Source organism: Anopheles merus, chromosome 2R (genome assembly GCF_017562075.2).
Source record: "Anopheles merus strain MAF chromosome 2R, AmerM5.1, whole genome shotgun sequence".
Classification (NCBI taxonomy): domain Eukaryota; kingdom Metazoa; phylum Arthropoda; class Insecta; order Diptera; family Culicidae; genus Anopheles; species Anopheles merus.
Window position 1 is genome coordinate 48,462,703 of NC_054082.1, and position 15,163 is coordinate 48,477,865.

General features: G+C 44.2%; 2 protein-coding genes across 2 annotated transcripts; both read right to left on the reverse strand.

The window, feature by feature from the left end:
* Positions 1–117: 117 nt before the first annotated feature.
* Positions 118–14,662, reverse strand: LOC121600217. The gene is made up of 13 exons (XM_041928634.1): positions 12,781–14,662; positions 12,615–12,712; positions 12,335–12,535; positions 11,626–11,675; positions 10,921–11,318; positions 10,357–10,533; positions 7,288–7,553; positions 6,020–7,196; positions 5,773–5,897; positions 3,941–5,070; positions 3,609–3,859; positions 3,341–3,522; positions 118–3,251 (listed from the first exon to the last, which is right to left on the reverse strand). Exons 1-13 carry the CDS (start codon positions 14,656–14,658, stop codon positions 3,149–3,151), a joined length of 6,036 nt encoding a protein of 2,011 aa, XP_041784568.1. The 5' UTR covers positions 14,659–14,662; the 3' UTR covers positions 118–3,148.
* LOC121590609 (low molecular weight phosphotyrosine protein phosphatase 1-like) lies at positions 10,783–11,731 on the reverse strand. Its single transcript, XM_041910420.1, has 2 exons — positions 11,626–11,731; positions 10,783–11,318 (listed from the first exon to the last, which is right to left on the reverse strand). Exons 1-2 carry the CDS (start codon positions 11,660–11,662, stop codon positions 10,870–10,872), a joined length of 486 nt encoding a protein of 161 aa, XP_041766354.1. The 5' UTR covers positions 11,663–11,731; the 3' UTR covers positions 10,783–10,869.
* Positions 14,663–15,163: the final 501 nt, after the last annotated feature.

Below are 15,163 nucleotides of genomic sequence, written 5' to 3' on the forward strand. Positions count from 1 at the left end.
ACCAATAATGGATTTTCACTTAAAGTTATTTATTTAAATCATGTATTATCTGCATCATATCATCAATTCGTCAGCCCTTCGCACTTCTCTCTCCTCAATATGTTTTTTTCTATGTAATTTGTTTTTAGTTCCATTTCAAATTCCCTCGCAGCTACTACTTACTGTTTACAGTAGTTGTGTTGCTGCTGTCTTTGCACGTGCATTTTGTTTTCCATGTGAACTCGAGCCTTATCTCCCTCACTCGTCTCGAGCGAATTGGGCCTTCATGTGCCCCACCCCTCCCCAGGTGCATCGATGTGCAGGAGGATCATCTGCTTCCCTTTTTCCATGGCATACACGCTTGACCATTTGTCTCCCTTGCTTCATTCATAGTTTCGGCGGTACGAAAATGTTGTAATGGTGGTTTTCTGTGTTTTCCTTTCCTTTCCTCTATTACTGCTGTAACGCTGGTTCAGCTCGGCCTCCTGTCCTGTTAACATCACGCGAATTTTCGTACAATTTTCGTCGTACCTGTATTGAAGGTCTAGTAATTGCATGAATCATTCTCTACTCTATATAACGCCATTCTAATGGCATTCGTCATCGCAAATGGGCATTCACACTGAAAGCGTTTTAAAATTAAGTATTGCAAATAAAACGGCTTTGAGATGAAGGTGATCGATCGGTATGAGATGATGGGTTTCGGTGAGATGATTTAAAGAAGTAGACCCCTCTTGCATCGGCAGCGCAGCTCTGACCGCTCTTTCTTATCACGTTTGTTGTTATATATGAGTGTGCTATTTTATTTTTTTTACGAAACCCAACACGTTTCGCTTTTCTATAGTTTTGTTTACTCGATCATTATCCACTATCAAGTCAAGATGCTTAGATGTGTATGTAGATAGAGCGATGTAACGGTAAATGGGGTATGCAACTGTTGTTAACGCATGAAACACCACATCCCATCCCATGAAACATATGTTCATAGGTTTCCAGAATAAAACAAACCAAAACTACCGTTCGTAAACGTACAAACAGCGAGCCCCCCTCCATCCTTCCTTCCTTCCTTCTTCTGATCCATCGATAGTCTTTAATGTTAGGCATTACACTTCCAGTGCTTGTATTACACCACCCCCTAAATACCAAATTGATCCTTTGCTGTTGTGTTGTGTAATGTACTCTTTGCTTAAAAGTTACCATCCCCCTCCCCTCCCCTACACAATTTTTAGTCGATGCTTTCCACACAAACATGTCTCCGCTTACAATCAGATGCGATTCATTAGTGTATCATGGGTGTTTTTGTGTTGTTTTTTTGTTTGAAATATATATGCATATATTTTGTTTTTTGAGTCATCTTTAAATCCTATCAAAGTATTTTACACTGATTTCTGTTTTGCTTCAGCAGAGTGCACTCCTAGTAACATCGTGTCACGAACCAAATAAATCATCTACGCACCTAAATACTACAACTTAACATATCAAATGATTGTGCAGAGTTTGAAAACAATGTCAGTGTGTGGTGTGTGTGTGTGTGAGTGTGTTTATGTGTACACAGGAGCACAAACAATATACACTGGCTGGTTTATCTGCCGGAAGAACGGGTGTGCCAAGTACGACCTTATTGCCTTTATCGTGGTGTAATAATAGAGAGAACATTTCTTCTGCTAGCTAGCCCTCTCCGCCCGAAACCCCTCGCATGAAATTTGCGAGCGTTACGCGCTTCATCAATGCGTAATTACTAACTAAACACACGCACTCACGTTATGCGAATCCAATACTATTATACACGATCATATTCTTCTTCTTTTCTTCTTGGCGCAACGACCATCGTGGTCATGCCGGCCCGATACAAAGGGCTTTCGGGTCTTATTAGTAGTACCACGCAGCCGGATATAGTCAGTCCTTGCTATGGGGCGACGGTCCATATAAGGTTTGAACCCACGACGGGCATTGGTTGGCTTGATAAGTCGTGCGAGTTGACGACTCTCCCACGAGACCACCCTGATCATGTAAATTTATCTAATTGTTTGTGTTTTGCTAAGAAAATATAAAACTATGTCCGAAACATCACTAACTTCACACACATTAGCAGTTTTTTTTTGTTGTTGTAAGGGAAAGGAAACAATGAACCTTCACTACGCACGTAACTAACAACCCTCGCCATACATGAGAGAAGCAGGTTAAAGCGAATAAAGGATAAAATCAGAAGTGTGACGATCCTTTCTCAATCGGATTTGTAAATTAACGTCGTTGGGCTTTTTAAAACCTCTGTAGCCCTTCTTTCTACTGATGTGCGAAGAGATAGTCTCGAGCAGTTTGATTGATGGAATTTTACTAAAATAAATTAAACGTTACTTCTACATCTCTCTCTCTCTCCCTCTCCCTCTCCCTCTCCCTCGCTCTCTCTCTCTTTCTCTCTCTCTCTTCTTCTTCTTCTTTCTCTCTCTGCCAGGTTTTGTTCTACACCTTAACACTGTCGCACTGAATTTCACAAAAATTTCAAACATACGACTACGCTTAGGTCTGACCAATGTTTTGTTCTAGTTATATGCACTACACGCATACAACTACAATACGCGCATACGCACTACAATGCATGCACATATACAATAGGAAAGTAGCCCTTGTAATGGAACCGCACATCAAGGGTACAATGCTGCATTTTCTTCTTCAACCATATCATTTTATTCTAACAAGGTTGGACATCATAATCGGTCGTCTTGCGTTTTTCTGCCCCGAAACTTTATATCTTAAAATAAAAGATAATAGACATACTTGCACAGAACGTGTGGTCTCTCTAACATCATACTAAAGAGTGTTTTACGCCACGGGCACGTGTAAAACGGTCTCCTCAACAGATGCCTTCAAATCTTAACAAATAAAACTCTAAATGTATATTAGAATTGCGTACGGTTTGCGAATCTTTCATTGCAAAAGTGCATCGCGACTGGATCGATTATGACCAAGCTGTCGCGAAACTGATCCTTTCCTAGGTATCTAAAGGAAGTTCAATACCACAGCATTGTGCTGAATATGATAAATGGTGAACAAAATGATGTTTTTCATTCGACACGCATAGTACGAGTGTCCATGTAGGACGACAGCTTCGGTGGATTGCTGTATTTGCAAAAACCGCCGCAACGCGCCCGTTGTTGTTTTTTTCTTTCTTTTAAAATACGTAGTTTTCGTCGGCCATATCTATTGCCCATCGGAATTTGTCGCGCTGTGTCTTGTTGAAAATCTTCTCAATCGGTACTCCGAACTTCTTACACCTGCAGAGGGAGTAGAGGGGTAAGCAACGGCAATTATAGATAAGCGCACATCATTGGTAAAATACTCTCAGCGTAGGTGTAAAACTTACCAAGCCACGGAGATACGCGGGTCCAGATAGTTCAGCTTGGATGTGCCCAGAGCGATCGTTTTATTTTCATCCCTATCCGTTTCCTGGAGCTCCAACTTCTTAAGCTGCTCCTTTAGCCTTTCCAACTGTTTGCTCTTCTTGTCAAACGCGCTCGGATCACGAACATTACTTTTCTTGAGATCCTGAAATGGTGTAAACCAAAACCAAACGATTGAAATTTCCGTCCCATCTCTTCCAAAGCGCCCTCCGAAGGTCTTCTTTGCCTTACCTTGAATTCCTTTTGACACTGTTCAACCTGTTCGCGCTTCACGCGAATCTTTTCCTTCAGATTGCCCATACTTTTCTCGTGCGTTTTTGGGACGGCCCGCTGATGGTTACACAAAATAGCGACCGCACGATTTGCACGATTGTAAGCAAGCAGCTTTTCCGGTACGGACATGTTAGGATCCGTCAATTCTTCCAACTGCTTTTGCAATGTGTAAGATGCGTTGAAAGTACGGAACACTTTGGCAGTGAGCCCTGAAATGAAATGGAGCAAGCAGTGACCAATTAGTAAGCGAAACAATGCATACATGCAATAGCACCTTTTTTCATACGCACCATCCATCAATCCCTTCAGATATTCGTTCACTACGGACGTGTTTAACCGGTCAAACAGATCGTCGCCCGGCTTTTTGTTTTCTTTAAACAGCTCCAAGTTCTTGAAGACACGCTTCTCTACCTCCACCTCATTGTAGTAGCGGATGGAATCCTTACCGAGGAAATCGAACACAACCACGTTCTCTTTACCGTTTAGCTCCTTGTGCAGCGCTATGTGCTCGTAACGCAGCGAACAGCAACCGACCGTATCGGCCTGATCGTCGTCCTTTTCATTGCCCGCTCTCAGCGCAAGCTTATCGATAAAGTACATCGCTACCGCACGCTGTCGGATACGCATCTCCTTGCTCTTCCACTCGTCGCGGTACGTGTCTCGAATTTTATCGATGTGCTTCAGCAACCGACGCGCCGTTTCGTACTTCTGCCAATCCTTTTCGCCCTTCAGCTTGGAGCTGGGATTCAGCATGATGTACTTCACCTGCCCCTGCACATTTTCGACCCAGGAAGCTAGCCACGATACAGTGTTGTCGTGGCGCACCTCCTTCCATCGGCGACCTGGCGGTGGGGACGGTATTTTGCTGTCCTGGGAGCAATTGATGATGACGTCCTCGGGCATAACGCGCCTCTTCACCAGGCCCATCTTCGGATGCTCGCCACGGCCGCGGAACAAACCGGGCGGTTCTATTTTGAAGTTTCCAATCTTTTCCTTATGCCCATCGATAACGCAAATACCGTACTCCTTTGTCAACTGCTCGTTCGCCGCCTTCAGTGCAGCCTTCTCCTCTTTGCTGCGATTCCGGTTCTGCTCGGCCATTTCCGCGAAGTACGCTGCCATAGGACGGAAGTTACACTTTTCCAAGTCGGTGATGCGCTCCCGCTCGTGCGGCGTCATCGTTTTGCGCCAATCCTTGAAGAAGTTATCATTGAACGCTTGCTTGGATGTGTAGTCGTGTTCCAGCATGCGCGCGTAGAAGCCTGCCACTTCCTCCGCATCCTGCGAGAGCTTCATTTCTTTGCCATCGTACATGAACTTCACGTGCGAAGGAAGTGGATCGTACGGTGGTGCAAATACAGGCCCCTTGTGCTCCAAATATTTCCATTTGACGCCGTCGTCGCGCTTTTCCTCCTCCCACCTGAATTTGGAGAAGAAAATAAGCAAAACAAAAATCACAGCATTAGCGCATTTCGCTAACAATGAGAGAGCTCTCCGTATTCTTCGCACACCGGATAAGTGTTCTCGACCTATTCGTTAAATGTAAACGTTTTGGCACCCGGTGCAAGAGGGTTGCACTGTTGTGGAAAAGATGCCGGGAATCACCATTAACGAGCGCACATGTAATCCGTGTCAGTAGTCGTTTTGATTGATAGCACATGTTGTATGCATTGCGATGCCCCGCAAGTGATCGGAAAACGGAACGAAAAGCCGACAACATTCACTTGTTACGAGTGGAAAATTTCATCCAGCACACACTTTTTCATTGGACGAGCACGACTGTGCATGCACAGCCCCCAGCTGTCACCTGGTCTGACAGCTTACTACAAAAGCACCATTCCGCATACGGCGGTCAGTGTATGAACTAACGTAAAATTTTGCCACAGCCAACCAACACATATGCACCAAACACCCATACATCCACACTGCGTTTCACTTCCTCATCTCACAAGTCTTGCGCACTCTTCCACCAACCAACGTGCAATGCTCCTCATGGAACTACCACCGGTGTACCGAGTGGTTTGCCGGTCTGATGTTTTCAAAACATTCCATTTCTTCTCCATTAACCACACACACACACGCATACAAACAACTCGTATGCTAACCAAATGCATCCACTTACCATTTCCATACTTCTTGCTCTTCTTCTTCCTTCTTTACCCGAGCTCGTCCAGTCTTGCCGGTTCCAGCCTGGTCGCCGGTTCCTGCCTGATTGGTTCCAGGCATTGGGGGAGCAGCCTTGGTATTCTGTATTTGAGTGAGTAAAGAAATGAAACAAACATTGGCGTAAATCGGGCCTGCTTCACAATGCTGCAATAGGTTGACGCAACGCATATTACAATCATTGCCCGTCGCTAGTGCATATTTACCTTCTTCGCATGTTGGGTAGGTGGTTCTACTCCTGGCTCCTTTTTTATTTTAGTCTTCTTCGGTTTCTTCTTGCTGCTATTGACATCATCGTCGTTCTCGTTGGCATCATCGGAATCATGCGAGCGCTTTTTGTTTTTCTTCTCTTTTTTCTCCGTCTTAATTTTCTTCTTTCTGCCATCTTCATCGTAGCCTTCTTCAGCCTCGCGTTTCTTCCGCTTTGATAGTGGTATATCGTCCTCGGACTCTTCCTCCCCCTCCTGGCCAGATTGCGGTTCTTCTTTGATATCTAGCGGCTCCATCTTGATACCGGCCTGAACGTTCGCCTGATACTGTTCGTGCTGCTGTTGCATGCCACCAAAATATCCTTGCTGCTGGTGTTGCTGCTGCTGGTACAAATGGGGCTGTTGTTCATGGTGATGACCATTCTCAGTGTTAAAATCATTATAACGGCTTGCGTCATCTCCCTCCTCGTCATCGTTATTCTGATAATCGTCGTCCTGGTTGGAAGTGGTTTGGTCCATCGTTTCATTTTGCTTCAACGCAAATGGTGTCTCGTCGGCGCGGAACTGCGACATCGAGTAATCGCACGAACTTGCCTGGGAAATGTCCAACTTTCCTCCCACAGGTCCTGCGCGGTTTTCCACCATTGCGTCATTCTGCTGGGGTATATACCCTTCTCCGTTCAAGAATTCCGTCGGAACAGGCTCCGGTTCTTCCTTCACCTTCACCTCGCCCGAAGGTACTTTCTCATCTCGGTGCCGATCCTTATGTTTGGAGGATGACGACGACGAGGAGTGCTTATCCTTGTCCCTTCTCGAGCTGGAATGTTTGTTCTTGTCCTTATCCTTGTCGCGGCTAGAGCTGCTGCTGCTACTCTTATGCTTATCCCGATCCTTGTCTTTGTTCGACGAGGACGAGGATGACGATTTGTGCTTGTCCTTGTCTTTATCGCTTCGACTGCTTTTGTCGCGATCCTTCTTGTCGCGATCACGCTCACGATCCTTGCCATCTTCGCGGCTTCGATGTTTGTCTTTTTCCCGTTCCTTATCCTTCGACCGATCCTTATCGCTTTTGGAACTTTTGTGCGACGACGAGCTACTGTGGTGGCTTTTTTCCTTATCCTTGTTGCTGCTACTACTAGAGCTATGTTTTTCCTTGTCAGACTTCTCTTTATCCCTAAAAAGATTACAAAAATACATCAAAATCGTTAAATCAAGATTCACAAGCAGTACATTAAAAATCGGCGAGCTCTTTGCATCACACTCACTTCGATGAGCTGCTACCACTTTTTGAAGAAGACGAATGGCTGCTGCTCTTGTGCTTATCGCGATTCTTGTCCTTCTCACGATCGCGATCTTTGTCGCGATGCTTGTCCTTATCCCGATTTTTGTCACGATCTTTGTCACGATGCTTGTCCTTGCTAGAGCTTTTGTGGCTTTTATGACGATCGCCGTTTTCACCTCCACCGCCCGAGTGACCGTTGCTTACGCCGTTCGGCCGTTCCATCATGCCATTCATCACCTTGGAGGAATCCTTTGGAAAAGATAAAGTATCAATAATACAGTCAGTTAATACAGGAAGCCACAAGTTCTCGATAACAATATCTTATCCCACGAAGGATTGTTCAATCTACACCATTTGCAATACAAACAAGAAAAGCAATGTTTAAAAATAAAACCTCCTTTTAACGCGTGCCTCGTTCGCCTCAATTGCCAAGCTAATCACGCAATGAAAACGTTTAATCAAGTAAAAAAAAAATAAAAAAATACCCGCGTACTATTGAAATGGCAAATCAACAGATACGTAAGCCTTTTTCATTATATTTCATTTAATAATACTAATAATAAAACCATTTGTAGCAAATATATATATATATATATATAATATTATAAAAAAGCTACATACACTAGCCGAACAGTCAAAGGCTATTCTTATTTACAATATAACTACGCATAAGTGCGCAACAGGCAACAGTTACTGAATTTCATACTCAACGAATCCTAAACTGTTTTATCATTGTATGCATGCTGCTTTAGATTGTCCACGCGTAGCATAGTAAATTGCTTCTTTGCTCTTCCAAAATCGGCTAAAATAATACTAATACTATGATACGGCTATACGAGCATTACCATCACCTTCAACTTAACCCACGAGATGCTTCGACGATCGATTAGCATTTGCAACACCAGAAATGCGGTCATTGTCCATGTGTTCGCTTCGCCACGCAGCATTTTACAAAACAGAATTGGGTTATGCTGCCCTAAGACTGGTCTGCGAATCCAACATCAACATGGTGCGGTGCCACTATCTATGATGATGATGGTGGTGTTAACGTTTTCCGCCACACTTCAATGTATGCGCACCATACTTGTTATGCTAATACTCAAGCACATGTTCCCTACACCGCATGCAGCCTACCAGCTGATCTCCCAAATCTTCCCCTTAGTCAAATAATACATGATAATGCCGAACGGTAGAGAGGTAGAGGAGGGGAGAAGACTTAAAATGAAAATAAAAATAAAAAGAGATTGGCTAGCGCAAACGAGGTTAGAACGATTTCAGTTCAATTATAAGAATCAACGTGTTCTCATACAAAAATCGGGGTTATTGTATTCCAGTTTAAGCCGACCGGAAGAACCCATCCGGTGTGGTGTTAAGTGAAATAAAGGTAAATTAAAATGTGGAAACATTTGCATCGTGTAAGTAAGTGGTGACGATGATTTTGCCTGCACATATTGTCCTTTTTCCAATTCCAATAAAACATTGTTTATAATAATATTATTAGGTTTAGGTTTGGACAATGTTATTTAATTTAGATTTAATTACACCTCCAATCAATTGCTGAAACAACAGAATTGAATTCCTTTACGCAGGACTTGATATCCGGCCACGTTGTATACTTTCAATTTCACCATAATACATGCAGCACACACTAAATTTCCTCCCCGTGCTACCATACATATAGCCGCAATATACACGTAGTGCTTTTATTCCATTCACCTTGATTGAACGTTTGCTGTGTGCTGAATTTCGTGTGTTCATGTGCGACCGTGTGTTAATGCGCCTCTCATGTTGCAAATACTTCCTCTTCCATTCAAGCGACGAGAAAACGTTCGTTCGGCTGATAGTGAAATGCACCGCCGACTTCGTTCACGCGAACAAGTTTCACGCAAAGAGACAAAACCAGCCACCGACTGTGTCTTTTCTGTGTCGAAAGAGGACCAATGTTGGGTGCATTGCGCGTTTTAAAATACATTTCACTCTTGTTCTCTTGTATTGGCAAAGGCACAGACACCAATAGTCTGGCCCGACACCGCACATCTTGAGTGCGTCACTGAAGTGAGGTAAAAGTTGGATAAAAAAAAAATATGTTTCATCCTTAGCAAATCTAGAGAACACCTATTTCATCTCCACACGCTCATGACCTTTCCGTGTCAGGCACAGAGAATGCGTAGCCCTAGTCACATTATCACTTTTCTTGCAATGCCATGTCTGTGCCGCACACCACACCAATTCCAAGCAAAGGTGCGCCGTACATATAACAAGGGCAGGCAGTGAAAAATTTTCTAAGTCCCAAAAAAAGTTGGGACTTAGACGAAAATTGACGAAAAAATCAACCCACTCTGGAATGATAGCATTTTCGCTGAAACGCGTTTTGCGCCAACTCCCAGCACGATACGACCAACCAAATTGAAGATATTCGATTTTTAACTTTCCTTCACTGTAGGCAGCGACGTGGGACTTAGTCTCCGGACGCCATTTTCCTCGCTGGTTCGGACGGCTACGCTCTAACATCAGCGAACATAGCCGCCGTACACACACTTGTGCTCGAATAGACAGAAACGCACCGCACCGGACACGACCGAGAGCCCGTTCGATGGACAGGGCTTGAATGTCTCGGAAACAAGTTTGGTAGATAAAAAATGCCACAAAAAGCTATTCTTTTGCTACTTTCACTAATCATTTTATCGAATGTGACACCAATTATGATTGCTTTTGAAGGACTTTACATTTTCGAGCCGAGGACGTCGTCAGAGTGCCAGTGTGACACAAGCACGAGCGCACTGTGTTCTTTGTTAAGGGGCTGATTCTATATCAAACGATAGCGAATCCAGACCCTCAACCCAGGGATTTTTCATCTATTACGACGAACCACAAAGGCCATACAGGCCCGGTGCAAAGGGCCCAATTGCGAACGAGGCAGTACATGGCACATACAATGAGAAAACTTCGAGAACGATTTCTACACCGTCGCCGAATGGGACAAGTGTAAATGTTGCGCACAATATGAGAACGATCTCCTTTCGATTATCATTGACACGGCCGGGTCACTTACCGCGGGTTGAGGAACGGCAGCGTCGACACTCATGTTGGCACCTTTTCCACAGCTTTTGGATTCCGGAAAGCAATGATTTTTCGACGACGGAAAACTACGGCGACCACAACGACAACGGTGTTCGCGATACGGAAGAAGAGCTTCACACCAGCACCTCGGTTGTTCGAACAGCACGGATTATCCCGCATGCCCCAGTGACGGGAGGGTTTGTAAACAATGCTCCGTTTATTACCTGTTGTTTAGTGTTCACTCATCCTTGTTGATACCTTAAAGATCCTGAGCAAGAAATATATTTTATCTTTTCTTTCGTTGATTAAACCTGTTCTATAAACGATTTTGATACATTGCATCAGTTCTTGCTAGGTCAAATTATGTGCAGGGTAAATTACTTTCTCATATCGTACTGTAATTTATATTCATAATCTCTTGAAAGGGTCATCAAAATGTATTTTACTTCCCATTGCAGTAATGTTGAATGCTTTAATTTGCTAAATTAAATTATCAACTTACGATTCATATTTCACCCTTTTCAGCTTTGGACAAAAAAGCATCACAACAACGCACACACTGCACGTAGCACTGCTCGAACCCTTCCGAGCCGCTATCATAGTACGGATCGCGTATGATAGCACCAGGCTGTTGCGGATCGAAATCACCCAGCAGTAGTATTTTCGCTTTGCTGTCTCCCTTGGGCGCGCGTTCCTTCAAATCAGCAATGTTCTCCCCGTCCATTCCAAAAATGTAATCGTAATGCTCAAAGTCCGCCTTTTTAATCTGCCTAGCCTTGTTGCTGTACGGTAGGTCGTGCTTTTTCATTGTTGCCAGAGCCCGATGGTCAGGGCTTCGTCCAACGTGCCACGATCCTATGGCCGCACTGTCTACTTCCCACTGATCTGCTACGCCAGCCGTGTCGATTGCTTTTATGAACACCGCCTCCGCGATAGGTGATCGGCAGATGTTTCCTGAGGGTAATGAATTCCATATTGATTAATTACTTTACATCTCTTTTAAACAACATGCGACGAAAGAATGCTAGAATACTCAAATGGAAGATGCACAACTTGAAAGGGCAATTGAAAAACACATCAAACATAGTGCAAAAAGTATGTTGTTTTCTGCAATACTGCAGCAAAATTACACCAACCAACATCAGACCTTACCGATGCCGGCGGTTTGATTACACTCTAGTTTTCAATGATTTTACGAATCGTATGCATCGCGAAGGCTATCACAAACTTAATTACAAAAATTATCAAGAAGTTAGCTTACCCAGGCAAATAAAAAGTGCTTTCTTTTTCTCACTCATGTTGCTCGCGGTTCTTGTAAATAAATGTGAATGTTTTGATTTAATTTACACCTTGCTGATCTGTCAACAACAGGGTGGTCCAAAACATACACCCAAACAGCTCCTAATATTTTTTAAATTAATCGCGTGATTAGCAACGCATGGATTGAGGAGTGAATTAAACACGTTGCAGGATTGGATTATGAAAATGGATACATAAAATAATAATATGCTTAATGAAACGAAACCAATCTATTGCTTCGAAAGCTAGAAATGCTTGTTTCGAATGTTTTTTACAGAATAATAGCAAAAGGTAGTTGCATAGTGTAAGGTCCGTTTTAATGATATTTTCTAACAACTCTTCTTCCACCATTTACTCCTTCATTTTGATACACGACCATGCCATAAGCGGATCTGTTGATGTGATTTGGATACGTATGTTACAATACTCCTCGCATCCAGAAGATATATTTTTACTTTGTTGGTACGTAACGAGTGTTTAACGAGCTTGAAAGTGCAAAACATTCGGTGGAAGGTTTAATGGACAGAGAGAAAAATCGAAATGTTGACGGTTGTTGTTGGACAGGCTTGTTAAGGTACCGGAAGGTTATTTAGCAAACATATTTTAACTGGTGACTGTTGTTGCGTCGTAGGACATCCGAATAGCTGCTGTGCTAGAGGTTGGATAACTACATAAAAACGTCTTTAATGTTTTTAAACTGGCGAATTGATAAATCGACTGGAAGATCAAACCGGTACTGTGTCAAGCAATCCAACGTTTTTAAAGCGTCGCGAAATCCGGTGTTGGCCACATAGCTCCAGCTGGCATAATGCGAGCTAACCAGTTCTTTGCACTGGAAAATAAGGTACAGCCATTGTGTTAACTTCTGGGCACTGGTGGAGAGAGAAATAAATACAACCAAAATCGATTACTCAGGACCTTATACAACGATCTTACACAGCGTCTACTTACTTCAATCCGGCACATACGAATGCCTTAAACTGTGAATCGTAGCTTCTCTTGTAGGGACTGTGTAATGCTATGATCGACCCAATAGCACTGAGAAGACTCTGTAAATAAGCAGGACGAAAGTTTAAAAAGTGTGCACAAACTACACAATATGTTTACAGAATAATACCTGCTTGTTCGACAACGGTCTACCGTCAACGATGTCCAGGTTGAAGCTTTCTGACAACTTTCTAGCCGGCGTCGAGTTGTAACGATCACCATTTTTTATATTGTAATACACCAGCAGCAACTCCCAGACATGCATTTCGTCCTTGTTATTGCTATCGAATTGTGGTTCCATATCCTCTTCTTCATCGTCATCTAGCTGAGAAAATAGATTATCCTCCGTGACGACCGCATTCGACGTATCCTCCTCCACATACGACGATTGTTTCTTCGGCGCAGTAGTCGTTGTCCCGGTACTCTTTCGTCTAACTTCCGAGCGGTAGAAACTTTCATTTGCACGACTGCTCATGCTGGAATGATTGGTACCACTATGGCCGCTGCCCGTAGTAGAAAAGCACCCGGAAATGAATGGTACAAGGCTGTGGCTCGCACTCTCGGAAATGCTCCGCAAACCGTGTTGCATTAACCGTTGGATAGTTTTCGCCAAACGCTTGCGAACAAGCAGCGTCAGCTCGTAATTCTTCCTATTGTCACGTCCGGGACGGTTCGAGTCCTCGTCTTCCTCGTCGTTGTGGTCCGCTTCCTTGGGTGATATTTCATTTTGCATAGTTAGCGCCAAAGACGCTATCTCCTGCACATCGTACTCCAGCCTTGCTCGAATGTCGCCCCAACAGTTTTGTCGCGTGCGGGTCATCATCTTGGATTGATAGTTTGTCTCGCTGTTTCGATGCTCACTTCCACAAGTGAATTGCGAGAGGGCGAACATTTGCAGCAGCGTTCCGGCCTTATCCATCAAACCAAACGCTTTGCTATTGAACGATTCCCGTTTCGCTGCAGCCTGGCTTGCACTGGTGCCGTTACTCGGGTGAGCAGACATAGGCTTTGAAAGAGTGTGACGGTCCGACGAACGTTGCGATCGGCCCTCGTTTCCCTTGCATGCCTCGGCTCTCTGTTCCTGTTGCTTTTGCTGCTCCAGGAAACGTTTTTTGATTTCCGCTTTCTCGTTTGTCTGCAGGAAGCTGATGAACCGCTCGAGGTCCTGAATTTGCGTTTTCAGCTGCGTCACTAACTGTTCCTTCATCTTCAGTGGATTCACTAGCTCATCGAGAGCGCTGTCTACTTGCTGGCGCAAATCTTCCGATGTCAGCTGTGGCAAGTCGAGCTCGTTCAAGTTAAGGTTGATTTTCTTCTTTATTTCCTCGATGATTACTTTCTGCTTTTCCAGAAGAATCGTTTGTGGCAGGATGCCCGCCCCAGACTCGTATGCGTAGCGCTCCAGGTCCATTAGCTGCGACTTCAGCTGCCCGATAAGCTCCTGTTGTTTTTCGCGCAGATTTTCCACCGATTCGGGGCTCTTGTCGAGATTGGCCACAATTTCGGGAATGTTTTGCTTCACCGGATTCTGTTGTATTTCCGGTATGCCAAGGAAGGCAAACTCTTCCAGATTTTTCAGCAAAGTATCCCGCTCCTGCGGTGGCGCTTCCACTATTTGCCTCAGTCGTAGCTGCACCTGAGCAAAATGTGATGTCAGTGCAATCAAATTCGACGAAAGGATTTCATGTTCGTCTTCCAGGGATTTCAGCCGCTCCCGTTCTACTGCACCATCTGGCAGCATTCTGTCCTCCAGGTGGTCAATCGTACTTTCATCAGTGAGCGCTTGGTTCGATTCGGAACTGAAAGCGGAATCAAAATCGAACTCCTCTTCCGATACATTCCGAGGCATCGAACGATCAGTATCCACGAACAAACCAAATTTCATGTCCACTTCCACATCGCCATCGTCACGACACGCTTCCTCACACGTCGCCTGTCCATCGCAACCTTGTTGGTCATGTTGGTCCCCAAGGGAGCGAGCCTCATCGATGCGTATATTCACAGACATATTTGTCGTGCTCCTCACTTCGATGACGCTCTGCCTGCGTGTCGAATGAATTCACATTCACAGATCGCTTCGAGTAATTGAACCTTCTGCGGGATTATATATTTAGTACACCTGTGACGTTCGCGGAAAATGCTCCTTCGTGTGGGCGCTAGTATGACGTGTAGCCAAACTGTATTTTTTCTTCTTTGACTGCTGCACCATATGCAATCACTGAACGAAAGCCTTACTCAAGCACGTATTAAGGCGACATGCGAGCACGGATAGTAGCATACTACCCGTTGCGAGTAACTCATTAATTAAGTGCAGACTATTGTTTATTTGTACAATGCGTAACGTTTCACTGCCCGCTTATAGTTCTGTACTTGGGGCACTTGTATAATAGAGCTGTCCTTCTCCACGTCCTACCATTTTTACTGTGCTTATTGACATTTTACAAAAGCTTTTATGCTTCGCAAGTGTTGGTAAAATGTTTCTGCTATGTTTATCTCTCTGTATCAATGCTTAC